General features: G+C 44.4%; 1 protein-coding gene across 2 annotated transcripts; it reads left to right on the top strand.

The window, feature by feature from the left end:
* The first annotated feature begins 3,647 nt into the window (after positions 1 to 3,647).
* Positions 3,648 to 11,846, top strand: IBA57 (iron-sulfur cluster assembly factor IBA57). Of its 2 annotated transcripts, none has more exons than XM_089533754.1 (3): positions 3,648 to 4,022; positions 5,712 to 6,058; positions 9,907 to 11,846. In XM_089533754.1, exons 1-3 carry the CDS (start codon positions 3,691 to 3,693, stop codon positions 10,299 to 10,301), a joined length of 1,074 nt encoding a protein of 357 aa, XP_089389880.1. In that variant the 5' UTR covers positions 3,648 to 3,690; the 3' UTR covers positions 10,302 to 11,846. The 2 variants fall into 2 exon arrangements, with proteins under 2 accessions (XP_089389880.1, XP_089389881.1); XM_089533755.1 differs by having other exon boundaries at positions 3,922 to 4,022; positions 5,867 to 6,058.
* Positions 11,847 to 14,506: the final 2,660 nt, after the last annotated feature.

The following is a 14,506-nucleotide window of genomic DNA, read 5'->3' as shown; positions in this document are numbered from 1 at the left end:
GAAAGCCTTTGACTTCACAACCCATTACACTGTCTGGAGCGGTGGTTCCCCCAAACTTTGGCCTTTAGGATATTTTTAACTTCAGCTCCCAAAATTCCTGATGGTTGGCCAAGTTGGATGGGCTTCTGGGAACCGGAGTCCAAAACACCTGGAAGACCAAAGCTTGGGAACCATTGGTCTGGAGGAGTCAAAGGCCATAAGAAGTCATGAGGGCCACATGTGGCCCCAGCACTGCACCTTGCTCAGGTTAGGTTGCTAGGTATATTAGCTACTCCATGTCACTGTATGTCGGAAGGCAGAAGTTTCCATTCAGAAGTTTTCCAAACTATCTGTTGCATTAAAACACAGCCCATAACAGCTATCTGCATTTTAAAATAATAATAGTAGTAATCAAGACTCCTTAGTTTTACCTAGACAGTAATTCCTCCATAGGCAGCACTTGTTCCCAAAGAAGTTTGGGAAACATAGTGTTGCAAAAGAAACAGAGACATGGCAAGATCCTCCTTGTAGTTCCCAGACTTTCGTGGGAATATAGCTTGCAAATGGTTTCGCGTTTAAAAGCCAAGACAGAATGAAAACCCGAACGACTGTCACTCACATTCCATTCCGCTGGGAAATACTTGAAAGCAACTCAATGTCCATAATCTTATGTTGTGACGAAGTTTCCACACTTTGGGGAGGGATGATGTCTTTTTATTTTTCTTCTGTACTAACTTACAAGTTGTATGAAAAATCAGGTTGGATGTAAAACTGACCCGTGTCTCTGTAAATAGTTTTCAGCGTAAATGTTGCGCCCGGTTGTACTTAGAATGACAGAAGAACACTTAAAACAATGGCAAGATAAAAACTGTGGGACGTTTGATTCCGATACTAATAAAATGGAATAAAAGCATCCTGCTTCTTTGGTGTGTAGCAAGTGTGTTTGTGTCCGTAAAAATAAGGACGGTGTTTCCCAATGGTGGCTGACTATAGCTCCCATCCCCCTTGACCACTGTTTTTAGTGGGCAATGCTGATGGGGTTTGTAGTCTTAATGCTTTGAAAGGCCACCTCTGCTTTACAAATGACTTCTTTTTTCAAACAAGAAAAGGACCAAGACTAGTTTTTGTGCAAACTGAGCTGTGCCCTTGCAAAGAAAAACAGGGAAAAGATAAGCTATGGAGTGAACCCAGCTTCTTTCTGAGATAGGTAACACTTGAAATGATGATGATGATAATAATCAATGATAAGCTTTATTTCTTTCCTGCCTCTCCTCAAGGCGGGGTACAACATATTAAAGCACAAAACACAAGACACATAAAACCATCAGTTACAATACAATACGATAAAACCATCAAAAGTACACTTGTATGAGTACATTCTTTAAATTATACAAATTAAAAATGCCATTTCTAAAAAACAGGGAGGGTCTGCCGGAAGAGGAGTGTCTTTAATGTTGTTTTAAATAGTTTAATTCTATTTTAACTGCCACTTTTGAAGGTTTTAACTGTACTGTTTTTAGACTGAGCTGCTTTCAGTATCAATTTGGGGGGAAAAGCAGGGTACAAATAAATATAAATCTAGTAATAATAATAAGGTAAAGGTAGTCCTTTGGCATGAATGGCTAGTTGTAACCGACTTGCAGGGAGCGGTGCACATCTCCATTTCCAAGCCAAAGAGCCTGAGTTGCCTGAGGACTGCTCTGCTGGTGCTCCTGTTCCCAGCATCACTTCACCAAAGGCTATTACCTGTTGAGAAGTACCTATTTATCCACTTGCGTTTGCATGCTTTGGAACTGCTAGGTTGGCAGAAGCTGGGACTAGTATTAGCAGCTCACCCCATTATGCGACACTTGGGCCTCACAGAACCCTAGAGTTGGAAGAGACCCCAAAAAGGGCCATCCAGTCCAACCCCCTTCTTCTGCCATGCAGGAAATCCCAATCAAAGCGTCCCCATTGACAGATGGCCATCCAGCCTCTGCTTAAAGACCTCCAAGGAAGGAGACTCCATCACTCTCCAGGGAAGCCTCTTTCACTGTCGAACAGCCCTTACTCTCAAGGAAGTTCCTCCTAAAGTTGAGGTGGAACCTCTTTTCTTATTGCTTAATAATAATATAATAATAAAAATTTATTTCTATACCACCCTTCTAAAAATCAGGGCGGTGTACAACAAGAAAATCCATACAATTAAACATATTAAAATACATTAAAACATTGCAATGAAAACAAGCAAACTCATGCCAGCTCAGCCAGCTGACGACGGAGGGGTGAGAAAATATACTGGGGGATAGAGTCAGGGTAAGCCCACTCGAAAAGATATGTTCTCAACCCCTTCTTAAATTGGGCCAGGGAGGTGGCTTGAATCCATTGCTCTCAATCCTATTCTCTGGAGCAGCAGAAAACAAGCTTGTTTCCTCCTCAATGTGACATCCCTTCAACTATTTAAACAGGGCGATCATATCACCACTTAACCTTCTCTTCTCCAGGCTGAACATCCCAAGCTCCCTGAGTCGTTCCTCATAGGGCTTCATGGTTTCCAGACCCTTCACCATTTCATTTATTTATTTATTTAGGTATTTATATCCCGCCCTTCAGCCTTAACGGCTCTCAGGGCAGCTTACAAAAGTCACATTTTAGTTACTCTGCAAGAAACCTGGACCCAAAAAACCATGTACGGCTTTAAATAACATACTTTGTACCTTTCCTAGACATTTAATTGTCAGCCAGTGGAGTGATTTTAATAATAGCGTAATTGGATCCCTCCTGGATGGTCCTAGTATTCAGTCTGGCTGCCATATTCTGAACCAGTTGGCGTTTCTGGACTTCATACAAAGGTAGACCAGTGTCTACAGGAAAAGAGGTTCCAGCTCAACATTAGGAGGACCTTCCTGAGAGTAAGGGCTGTTCGCCAGTGGAAGACGCTCTTTCCTTGGAGATTGTGGCAGAGCCTCCTTCCTTGGAGGTCTCTAAACAGAGGCTGGATGGCCATCTGTCAATGGGGACGCTTTGACTGAGAGTTCCTGCACGGCAGAAGAAGGGGGTTGAGCTGGATCAGGGCCCTTTTTGGGGTCTCTTACACTTCCGCTGCTCTCTGGGCCCAGAACAAACTCCAGCTCCCAGAACTCCATAGCCTTGAGTCAGGGCAGTTAAAGCAGCGCCAAACTGGGTTATTTCTCCAGTGTGGATGTTTCACCTGGAGAGGAGAAGGTTAAGAGGTGACATGATAGCCCTGTTTAAATATCTGAAGGTGTCACATTGAGGATAGAGCAAGCTTCTTTCCTGCTGCTCCAGAGACTAGGAGACAATGCAGTAATGGATGCAAACTAGAGGAAAGGGGATTCCACCTCAACATGAGGAGGAATCGCTTCAACTCCCAGAATGCCACAACCCTGAGCCAGGGAAATGAAACCTGTGTCAAACCGGATTATTTCTCCAGTGTGGATACAGCCTCTGTCTGAGAGCTGGATTCCACAGCACTGAGCAACGCAGCAGCCACAGCGGCGTCAAAACGCATCAGCTCAGACCCCAAAAGACAGACCTTAAAGCGCGGGAAAGTGGGAAAACAGGCAGGCAACCTGGCCAATGAGAAGCGAAGGGTCAGGCGGTAGCCCCGCCTCCCTATGCTTAAGACAGGGAAGCCCAGGCGCATGCGCATTCGAGCCCAACTTTTCCCCTAAGTCGGCGCAGATTTGTTTCACTCGCTCTCCGTCCGCCATGTTGGTGAGGGCGTTTGCGGCGCTGCGGCGGGCTCTCTCTCGCCGCCTGGGCCTCGGTCCCGGGAAGAGGAGGATGAGCGGGGAAGGTGGAGGGCAAGCGGCGGCAGCCGTCGCCGCCGCCGCCACCACAAACTGCTTCCCGCTGAACCGAGCACTTCTCCGCCTCCGAGGCCCTGAGGCGGCGACCTTCCTTCAAGGGCTGCTGACCAATGATGTGACGCAACTTACCCCGCCGGGGGGCGGGGTTTCGTCGTCGGCGCTTCCTCGCGCGCTTTACGCGCACGCGCTCAACGTCCAGGGTCGGAGTCTCTATGACGTCATCCTGTACAGGTGAGGGGCGTATCCTATGGGCGGAGCCAGAACGCCTGGATGCAAATGAGGGGCTGCTGACTTTCCCGGGAAAATGGCTCCAGGTTCTCAAAGGCGGAATGAACGAACGCAAGGGCTGCATCCACACTGCAGAAATAATCCAGTTTGACACCACTTTTAAGTGCCCTGGCTCAGTGCTAAGGAATTCTGGGAATTGTCCTTTTTTAGACCTTTAGCTTCATCTGTCAGAGAACTCTGGTGCCCACCAATAAACTACAAATCCCATAAGAAGAGAGTTCCAGCGCCTCTAGGGCAGACCTGCACAACTTGAAGGCAAGCAAGGGCCAAAGTTAAAATGGGCTCAAGTTCTTCAGGCCACAGAGAAGGTTTTTATCTTTGCCAAGCAAAGGGAGAAGTAACAATTAAACCATTTTGCAAATAAACTATCTTACAAGGAAAAGGGAAATATTTTTAAAAAACACACTTATTCAGATTTTTACTTGCCACGAAATCACATTAATCTGCAAAACTGACTTTGCTGTGATGCGGCACACGCTTTAATAACATTGTAAAGGTTTTCTTAGCAACGGGGCCTTGTCTCACACTTCTTGCCAGCAATCAGTGTAACTGCTCTGGAATCATGTTGGAAATGGGTTTAATTCTTGCCCTGGACACAGGTGGCACTTCCCTTTAAAATGCAGAGAGGAGGAAGTTAAAGTAGACAGCGGCTATACATTGCATTTTCAATTGGGACTTTTTTAAAATGCCAGGCCTCAAGGGCTTTTCAAATGGCTGCCTCGTTCTTTTTCTCCCTCTTCATCCTCCATTTAGCTGGAAAGTTATTCTGAGCAGCATTGCTTTGGAAGGATGGTAAGAAGCGCTTGGGAGTAAGGCTGGAGGGACTGTGGAGGAGGCTGGTGGGCCTTGCTTGAGGCCTTGGCTGCCCATTATCAGCCGGCTATCATGCATCCCACAGGACCTTGTCCTGCCTCCTCATGGGCCACTGGGAATGGCTTGGGGGGCGCATGTGGCCAGCTCTAAGGGCAGCTGCCAAGACAAACTGCAATTCCCAGATCAGCGCTATGAGGAGTTCTAGGAATCTTAGTTTGTTGTGGCCGCCAGAGCTCTCTGAAAGAGAAGGTCAAATGTCTCACAAGACTACAAACCCCAGCATACCATAGAATGGAGCCATGCAGTTAAAGTGGTGCCAAACTGGATTATTTCTGCAGTGTGGATGCAGCCTCCGAAAGAAACCCCCTCCCCTCGGTTTAAGGTGATCCTCCTCCTCACTTTGGGGCAGTGGTTCTCAACCTTTGGTCCTCTAGATTTTTGAGACTTCAACTCCCAGGATTCCTGAACAATGAGCATACTGACTGGGACTTCTGGGAATTGAAGTCCAAAACATCTGGAGGCCCAAAGGTCGAGAACCTCTGCTTTAGGGCATCTACACTGCAGAACTGCAGTCTGGCACCACTTTTAACTGCCATGGCTTCATTCTGTGGAATCCTGGGATTTGTAGTTTCTTCAGGGGCATCAGGAGGCTGAATATCTTGCACAGCTACAAATCCCAGTTTGTATAGCCCAAGGCAGGGGAGATGAGCTGGAAAAGGTTGAGGCTGATCATGACACAGAAGGGGATAAAACTGGGCTTTTTTAAAGGCTTCATTCCAACAGCAGCTTTATCTTCTCCTGAGTTTGGCTGTTTTTCAGGATTCACAAGAACTCGCAAGAAGAGCCTCACATGCTGCTGGAATGCGATGCCACCGTCCTGGACTCCCTTCAAAAGCATTTGAAATTGTACAAGATCCGGAGGAAAGTAAACATCACTGCCTGCCTTGACCTCTGTTTGTGGGCTGTCATTCCAGAGGAACCGTCTGAGGAAGCGTCCCGTAAACTCCAGCAATGTGCCAACAAAGCTGTGCTTGTTACGTCTGACCCCCGAGTGGATGTTATGGGCTGGAGGCTGATAACCAGCCAAGGCGCAGACCCACTAGAGATTGTTCCTGGAAGCCACATAGGAAAGGTTGAGGATTACCATAGGCACAGGTACAAACAAGGTAAAATCACGCTCAGCTTTGGACATGAACCACTTCTTCTGGCAGCATTGAAAACACAGTCTAGGAGTTGTGCTTTGTGAACATGTTTCAAATATTATCATGATATATCTCAGATGGAAAATATAGGCTGAAAATTAATTCCTGAAGAGAACAGCTTGAAACACAGTTGGTTTGGGAATCATAAAATTATAGAGCTGGGAGTTCCGTAGGTGGGTCACACTTGGCACAAGAGAACTGTGTCTCATTTGTCACTTTTGCCATTTTCATCCCGTCCCTTGCACATGTTTCCATAAGCTTGTATATCCTTCTGTGTCAGATCCAGAAAGTATAAAAGCAGCCTACTTAAAATTCTCATGCTCTACCAGTTTCCAAATTTATGTCTTGCGCTAATTTTGCAGTATGCCAGAGGTTAAGACTGGGAACAGCACCTAGACAAGTGACTTGATAAAAATGGAAGACAATCAAGAAACTTTCTGTGTGCCTTTGATTTTTCAGTTTGGTTTACAGATGCTTTCTCCACACTCAGATATACATGTCTTTGCCATGAACAGTCCAATATTTGCAGACACAAATATGATCAATTGAAGATGGGCATTAGAAGAGTGGCTTTCAAACATTGGCCTCCCATATGTTTTGGACCAACTCCCAGAAGTGTTAGCAAGCATGGCCAATGGTTAGGTATTCTGGAAGTTGATATTTGGAGGGCCAGAGGTTGGGAACCACTACTCTAGAGCAAAGGAAGACTTTAAACCACACCATGAGCCAGAGCTTTGTGGAATGTATAAGTAATAGGACATCGAAGGCTTTCATGGCCGGCATCCATAGTTTTTTGTGGGCTTTTGGGGCTATGTGGCCATGTTCTAGAAGAGTTTATTCCTGATGTTTCGCCAGCCACAGATGAAGATGCCAGCCACAGATGCTGGCAAAACATCAGGAATAAACTCTTCTAGAACATGGCCACAGAGCCCCAAAAGCCCACAAAAAACTATGTATAAGTAATGTTCACCACCTTGGATTTTTCACGGAAGGCTCTAGAAGATAATTGCAGAGCAATAGAATACTGTCCTCTTGTCAGCACTGGACTCTATCATTGCAGGCTGAGTGTCCGTGCGCCATGGAGAAAATAATAATTGTATATAAAGAACTATCATTGGGAAAAATAATCGTACCTAAAGAACTAACATGTTGAAGAGAAGTTTAGGCTGAATCGTCTGATGTGCAGAACTTATTGTATATACTCATGTATAGGTCTAGAAATTTTAGTCCAAAAATTAACCCAAAACCCCTGAGTCGACTTACCTACAGGTTTTATGTACTGTACTTTTAACTCTTATTTAAAAGGAGTCATCCCCTTGTCCAAGGCAAGAGTATAATCTGTCCTGGAAGCCCTGATCCTTTTCTGCTCTCTCATCCGTTCAGCCTTTAGTGTTAACACAAACAGTTAAATCTGCTGCAATTTTGTAATTTCTTTGGCATCGTTTTCCTCGGCTTCATCCCTTAGATCCTTTCTTAATTGCTACTCAGTTTTACCCTTGACTTATCTATGGGTCATATCAAAATCCATAATGTTGTCCCCAAAATGTGCCCTCGACTTATACATGAGGTCGACTTATAGTTTGTTTATTTATTTATTTATTTAGGTATTTATATCCCGCCCTTCAGCCCTAATGGCTCTCAGGGCGCTTACAATATTATTTTTAATCAGACAGTTCCCTGCCCTCAGGCTTACAATCTAAAAGACACGAAACAAAAGGAGAAGGGAATGGTGGAGGGAAAGGGGATGAGGTCCAGTGGTTCTTCTCTCCCTCTGAGGCCTGGACCAAAGCAGATGGATTGGAGGGAGGGCTCTTCCTTCTTCCAGGCTAGTCCTCATGGAGCTTATAGTTATGACTTACAGTTGAGTATATACAGTAATCTTTTTGTATTAGGTGAAAGTATTGAAACACCAAACTCCTTCCACATTCCTAGCAGCCAAGAGTACTCTAGTTTAGGAAGATTTCACATTCAGTTCTGATGGTTGTGTAAAACATGGATATTGAGGACATGCTGCTTACCTCCCTGCAATCAGAGTGGGGACTTTTCACTGTTTGGACTATAGCTCCCAGAATCCCCCAGTTTACATGGCTATGGGGAAGCCTTTAAGAGTTTGCCAATTCTAGAATCTTGTACAGAGAGGGAATGCTGCCAGATTGATCATAATCTTTGCTTGACATAATTCATCATATGACTGACCATCTGGATTTTTTTCTTTTTTAGGAAAGTTATACATTTAAGTTTTTAAAATAGTCTTTTAGTGGGAGTGGCAACATTCCTGTGGCATGAAAACATCCTTCCTATATACTGTATTCAGCACTTGTGTAGTGGAAGTCTCTCTATTTCTGGATCAGCTTAAGCTGTTGTTTGCTTTTCTCATCACTATGGAGAAAAGGAAGTCCGAACCAAGAATGTGGGGAATAGATGCAGGGAAAACTCTGGGGTGAGGCAGTTCTTTGTTTTGTAGGTGGTGAATCCTATTAGACTACAGTCTTCAGATATTTCTGTGGGGATGGAAAGTTGTTTAGATGTGCATGTGCACATTAAATTTAAAATACTTTTTGGAGACTCCTATAAATTTGCATTTATGTGTTACATTATGAAGTGTTTACTTTGGCAGCAGGTAAACTTATGTTTACTTTGTGACATAAAATCAGATTTGAATGTTATTTCCAGAGCTTGAACATGTTCCTTTTTGTACCATCCCCACCCCACCACAAAAAGTAGTGTGCCTGCAAATTGTTTGCAACCTATGGCGACCCTATCCTGGTTTTTCATGGCAAGATTTGTTCAGATGAGGTTTGCACCATTGCCTTCCTCATTACAAAACATTATACAGGAAAACAAATAAAAAAACGTAGTCATAGATTTTCTATTCTATTTTTAAAATGTGTTTTTCAATTCTATTCTATTATTTATTTATTTTTCTATTACTTCAAAACTTTTAAAATTGTGAATCTATGCAATCTAGCAAGTTTGGGTCACAGGTAAAAAAAATGTCTGCCTTTCGTAGCATCTCCTAACAACTATGTCTCATATTGAAAATATCACCATCGGTGTACTGATGTGAGCAAAGACAAATAAATTAGCAAGGATTATTTAGAAGGTAGACATCTCTGCTAGTTTACATGTGCATTGTGGACAAAAATACATTCACAACAAAGTATGCTGGTGTTCAGTGAAGCTCTATAATATTATCTCCCTAAACTTCCTCCCTGAGGTACGCAAAATGCATCTGAGGAAGTTGGCTCAAGTCCACAAAAGCTCCTGCTTCCAACTTGTGTCAGTTAGTCTCAAGGGTGCTGAAAGATCCCTTTGTGTACTGATATTCCAGAGTAACATGGTTATGTCTTTGAGGTACATAAAGGCATTCTTGGAAAGTCATGATGAGTAGTACTCTTTATGTTAGTAACATTCACACAAGGAAACAACTGGTGGGAGTTCTGTGGATGACAAAGGAAAGTCTGGTTTCTTCATGGCAAGGAGTAGGATTTCATAATACTTCTGCTTATGTTTCCAACATGTGCTCCATTGACAGAAGAGATAATATTAGGTAATGAGCTTCAGCACCCAGCTGTCCTTATTTTTTTAAGGAGGATAAGTCTACGGATATTCCATTGTTAATCATACTCATACTGGTTGGCAGAGAAAAAGTATAAAAGAATGCCTAATTAAGTATACGGTTTCCATACAGCTTTTATAAATTACAACCAGAAGCTTCTGTCACGTGTAAAATATTACACAGGGACAATGTAGATTTCCAAATTCAGTTTATAGATGCTGTTTAATAACGTCTTCTCTTCTCTCTGTTCCAGGCGTCCCTGAAGGCATTAAAGATCTACCTTGTGGAGTTGCTTTGCCTCTGGAATCTAACCTGGCTTACATGAATGGCATCAGTTTCACCAAAGGCTGTTATATCGGCCAGGAGTTAACAGCAAGGACCCACCATATGGGTGTAATCCGTAAGCGCCTCTTGCCTGTAAGGCTCTTGTCTCCTGTGCCTTCTGAAAGTATTCCTGATGGTGCTGAAGTGCTATCAGAATCTGGAAAGTCTGCTGGGAAGTATCGGGCTGGAGGAGATGAGTTCGGAATAGCGTTACTGCGACTGGCTAACATACATGAACCGTTGCATCTAAAATTACCAGGTGATTCCCGCGTGAGCCTCACTGCCTCCATTCCAAAATGGTGGCCCAAATCTGTCAATAAATAGAGTGACTTTACATTAAACATCATCTGCCTTACTTGTTGAAGATTCCTAATGGGCTTGAAGTTCATTCAGTCTTACTGCTGTCTCTGTTTTATGATTCAGTATGAGTGAAGATTGTGAAGGACAGACCGTTTCTAGTGGATTATATCCATTTTCACATTTACAGGGTGGACCAGAATACCTGTGGTTCGTCTTCTTCTATCTGGAGAGCTTGATTTCCTTTTAGTCTTCTGTAACACCTATGCTTTTCTACACTTTCAAAATAACCATCCCTTTTCTCAATACAGTGGGCTCTTGATATCTGCTGGGGTTTGGTTTCTGGACCATTTGTAGATACTAAAATCTGTGGATGCTCACGTCCCATTAAATACAGTGGCACAGTTACACGATGTCCCTTGTAATCAAGCAAGGTTTGCTTTTTGGAATGCATACGTCTGAACATTTTCAAGCTGTGGATGCTTGAATCCATGGATAAAGAATTGTAGATAGGGAGGACCAACTGTATCTCCCTCCCAGAAGGGTTCTGCATGACAGGTAAAAAAAACAAGTCAGTCTTACTGGAGCCTTGAGTCACACGGTAGCGTCTTAATGTGACACATTTATTGAAGCCTTTGTAATCTTATACTGGCCCTTGGTTACAACAGCAGTGCAGCTGTTTGCATCTGGAAGGGCCCTTCCAAACCATGCTCAAAACTCAGAGCAGCCTGAAATAAAGATCCTGTCTGCTGGCATAGCTATGCCAGAAGAGTTGGCAGCTCTCTGGCAGAAGAAAAGGGGCTGCAGGCACTATACTGATGGTGGGAGGCAGGGAAAGTGACCCCATTAGATGTAAGTGCCCTGCTGGTGCTCAAGTTCTCAGAAGCTGGCAAGGCAGGTCAGCTGCAGTCAAAAAGATGACTTGTGCCATGTAAATGTTGGAAATTACCAGTAGAATCACAGCCTTAGAAACCCTGGTGCTGCAACATCCTCACTTTTTCATCAGAGTAAATTACTGCATCGCTGTTCTCATTTTGCTCTCTGGCAGGGGCTGTTGCAGTCTGAACACTGAGCCAAGTAGTCACTTCTGCCGGAAGGGTAATGGGAACTGTATAATACACATTATGTTAAGAGATCTTGTAGCACCTTTCAGACTAAATGAAAGAAGTTGGCAGCATCAGCTTTTGTAGACCTAACTCTGCTTCCTCAGATGCATTTGGACACACCAAATGCATCTGAGGAAGTAGACTTAAGTCTACAAAAGCTCATGCTGCCAAGATCTCTACTGATCTACAAGATCTCTGTACTGATTTTTACAGGCTCACCTGGCTATATCTTTGTATAATACACATGATTTTTAAAAAAACAAATCGCTGTCAGTTGGAGTCTGAAGTGTGTAAATGCAGAGAAAGGTTTTTGCAGCACAGTGCAGTTGTGGAGGGGTACAGCCACACCTTGGATCAACACTGTTTTGGTGGAATTGCACAATGACTTTTCACATGAAATACTATAATTTTATTTTGAACATAAAGTATTCTTTCTCCTTAACCTCAGTGACATAAAGGAATTACATTAAAGAGAATCACTACTCTAACTTGAAACAGTTGTGAAGACCTTTTTCTTTTCCAAAATACAGTGGGCCCTTGCTATCCGCTGGGACTTGGTTCGAAGGCCCTCTGTGGATATCAAAATTCATGGATGCTCACATCCCATTATATAGAATGTCATAGTGAAATGGTGTCCCATCTATAAAATGGCAAAATCAAGGTTTGCTTTTGGGAATTTATCTTTTGAATACTTTGAACCCATGCATGCTTAAATACGGGGAGAAAGAATCCATGGATGAGGAGGTCCATCCGACTGTATGTTTCAATAATAACTTGGGATCCACACTGTTTTGAATGACATTTTATCAGCTGCTGTTTTATTTCCATCCAGTGCGTTTGTACATCTGAAGACGAGCAATTTCTTTTCTTCCAAGTTCCAGAACTGTTGCGTTAGTTCTAAGCAAGCTTTCAATAGGAACTGTCTGAAGTATAACATGTTTTTTATTTTCCAAAAGTAAGAGCTGCAAAACACAAAGTTAGAGATTTTATTATTAGCCGATGATGGGAAATTCCAAAATCCATGTTCGGATTATATCTTTATCAGCCAAATTGTCACAAAAGTGGTTCTTTTTTTAACCTTTATGATTACTTTGTAGATTTATTTTATTTTTAAAAAGGCTGCAGTTGGACATCATGAGTCCTAATAAGAATATCTAGTCTTTCTGAGACGCAGCTGAAAATTATAAAGTGCCTCAGTCAAAACGCTGCAAGTCGTTTCTTTGCAATAATAATGGATCTGATTGTAATCGGTTCCTGTGGGGGCAATTTTAGTTCCCCGGGTGTCCACCCTTTTTAAAGGGAAACAAAGGTGTGAAGGTTAAACTTGTTCAGCTTTTGTCAGAACAGCAAAGGTGTGGGTCGGACTGTGGATTTAAACCTGTCTTCCTAAAGAATGAAGACTAACTCAAAAGAACAACAGACACACAGTTTGTAGTTCAAAAACAAACCATAATGGTTTTAATGAATATTTACGTAAAAGGACTAAAACCTAATCTAACTTGGGATGGTTTGGGTAAAGAGAACAACCATCTTTAATATAGCAGGACAATGGGAAAGCAACCTGGGCTGCATCAATAGAAGTCTAGTGTCTAGATCAGGGGTCGGCAACCCCTGGCCCGCGAGCCGGATGCAGCCCACGGAGGCAGCAGGACCGCCCCCAGTCCGGTCCTGTTGACACTGCTGCCGCCAAGGCTGCCGCTGCCTCCTCCACCTCCTCCTGGGCCACACGAAGGGGCCTGTGGAAGCGGCCTGCCGCCTCCGTGGGCCTCTCCCCAGGGCCCTTGTGGCCCCAGGCTTCTCCCTCCGGAGGGAGGCCTGGGGCCGCACGGGCCGAGAAGGGGCCCGCGGAAGTGGCCTGCCGCCTCCTGGGCTCCTCCACGGCCCTTGGAGCCCTCTTGGCTGAAGGGAAGAGCCGAAGGGAAGGGCCTGGGATGGGTGCCCAAGCCCTTCCCTTCAGCCTCCCTCCCCTTCTGCCGAAAGGGCCCCTCGGAGCCCATTCGGCCGAAGGAAAGGACCGAGGAGGAGAGGGCGGGCACACGCCTCCTACTCCCTGCGGAGCTTCAGTGGAAGCTCCGCCCCTGGCGTGCGGCTCCGTCCCCGGAGCGCGGAAGCACCACCCCCGGCTTTGCCCCCCAGTTGTCTGAGGGACAGCAACCCGGCCCCCAGCTCAAAAAGGTTGCCTACCCCTGGCCTAGAGCGAGGGAAGGAAGTCATAGTGCCACTCTCTTCTGCTCTGGTCAGGCCTCATCTGGAACAGTCCTGCGTCCAGTTCTGGGCAACACAGTTCAAGAAGGACGTTGAGAAACACGAGCCATGTGTCCAAAGGAGGGCGAACAAAATGGTGAAACCATGCTTTATGAGGAGAGACTTAGGGAGCTGGGGAGAAGAGAAGGTTAAGAAGAGGTGATATGAGAGCCCTGTTTAAATGTTGGGAAAGATGTAATATGGAAAGGGGAACAAGCTTGTTTTCTGCTGCTCCAGAGAATAGGAGGAGCAGCAATGGATGGAAGCTGCAGGAAAAGAGATTCCAGCTCAACATTAGGAGGATCTTCCTGAGAGTAAGGGCTGTTTGACAGAGGAACACACTTCTTTGGAGGTCTTTAAGCAGAGGCTGGATGGCCATCTCTTGGGGATGCTGTGATTGGGAGTTCCTGCATGGCAGGATGGGGCTGGACTGGGTGGCCCTTTTGGGGCCTCTTCCAACTCCATGATTCTATGAACCATTGTAGGATGTTTTGTCCCAAGAGCGATGCTATGGACTTTGGGTGTAGTAAGGCCTCTGGCTCTCGGGAACACAGCCAGAACAAAAGACTTGTCCACACATTTCTTAAGTTTCAAAAGCTTTGCTGGTTATAACACAAAAACATGAAACTGATCTCCTTTTTCTCAATAGTCCTTCCGAAATACCTTGCTCTCTTCTTGGAGGATTCTATCTTTCTTCTTCTGCGGACTATCTTTCTTCTTTTGTGGACTTATCTCTTTGTCAAAGGAAAATACTCTCTCCAGGTCTGACTTGGCTGAAATCTTACTACACACTGAGACTAACCAGAGGGAGACCCCATAAGACCCTGGGATTTCCCACAATCCTTGCCTTTCTTAAAGCTATAGATCTGTATTTCTCCTCTT

This window comes from Sceloporus occidentalis, unplaced genomic scaffold (genome assembly GCF_023333645.1).
Source record: "Sceloporus occidentalis isolate IW3139 unplaced genomic scaffold, rSceOcc1.0.p SCAF_7, whole genome shotgun sequence".
Classification (NCBI taxonomy): domain Eukaryota; kingdom Metazoa; phylum Chordata; class Lepidosauria; order Squamata; family Phrynosomatidae; genus Sceloporus; species Sceloporus occidentalis.
This window is presented reverse-complemented; position numbering and strand designations above follow the sequence as displayed.

What these genes read in the sequence shown, in the direction of transcription:
- IBA57 (XM_089533754.1), top strand. Translation starts at nt 3,691, where the DNA reads ATGTTGGTGAGGGCGTTTGCGGCGCTGCGGCGGGCTCTCTCTCGCCGC. An exon ending in TATGACGTCATCCTGTACAG is followed by an intron (nt 4,023 to 5,711) that starts GTGAGGGGCGTA and finishes GCTGTTTTTCAG; the next exon opens with GATTCACAAGAACTCGCAAG. An exon ending in TAGGCACAGGTACAAACAAG is followed by an intron (nt 6,059 to 9,906) that starts GTAAAATCACGC and finishes TCTCTGTTCCAG; the next exon opens with GCGTCCCTGAAGGCATTAAA.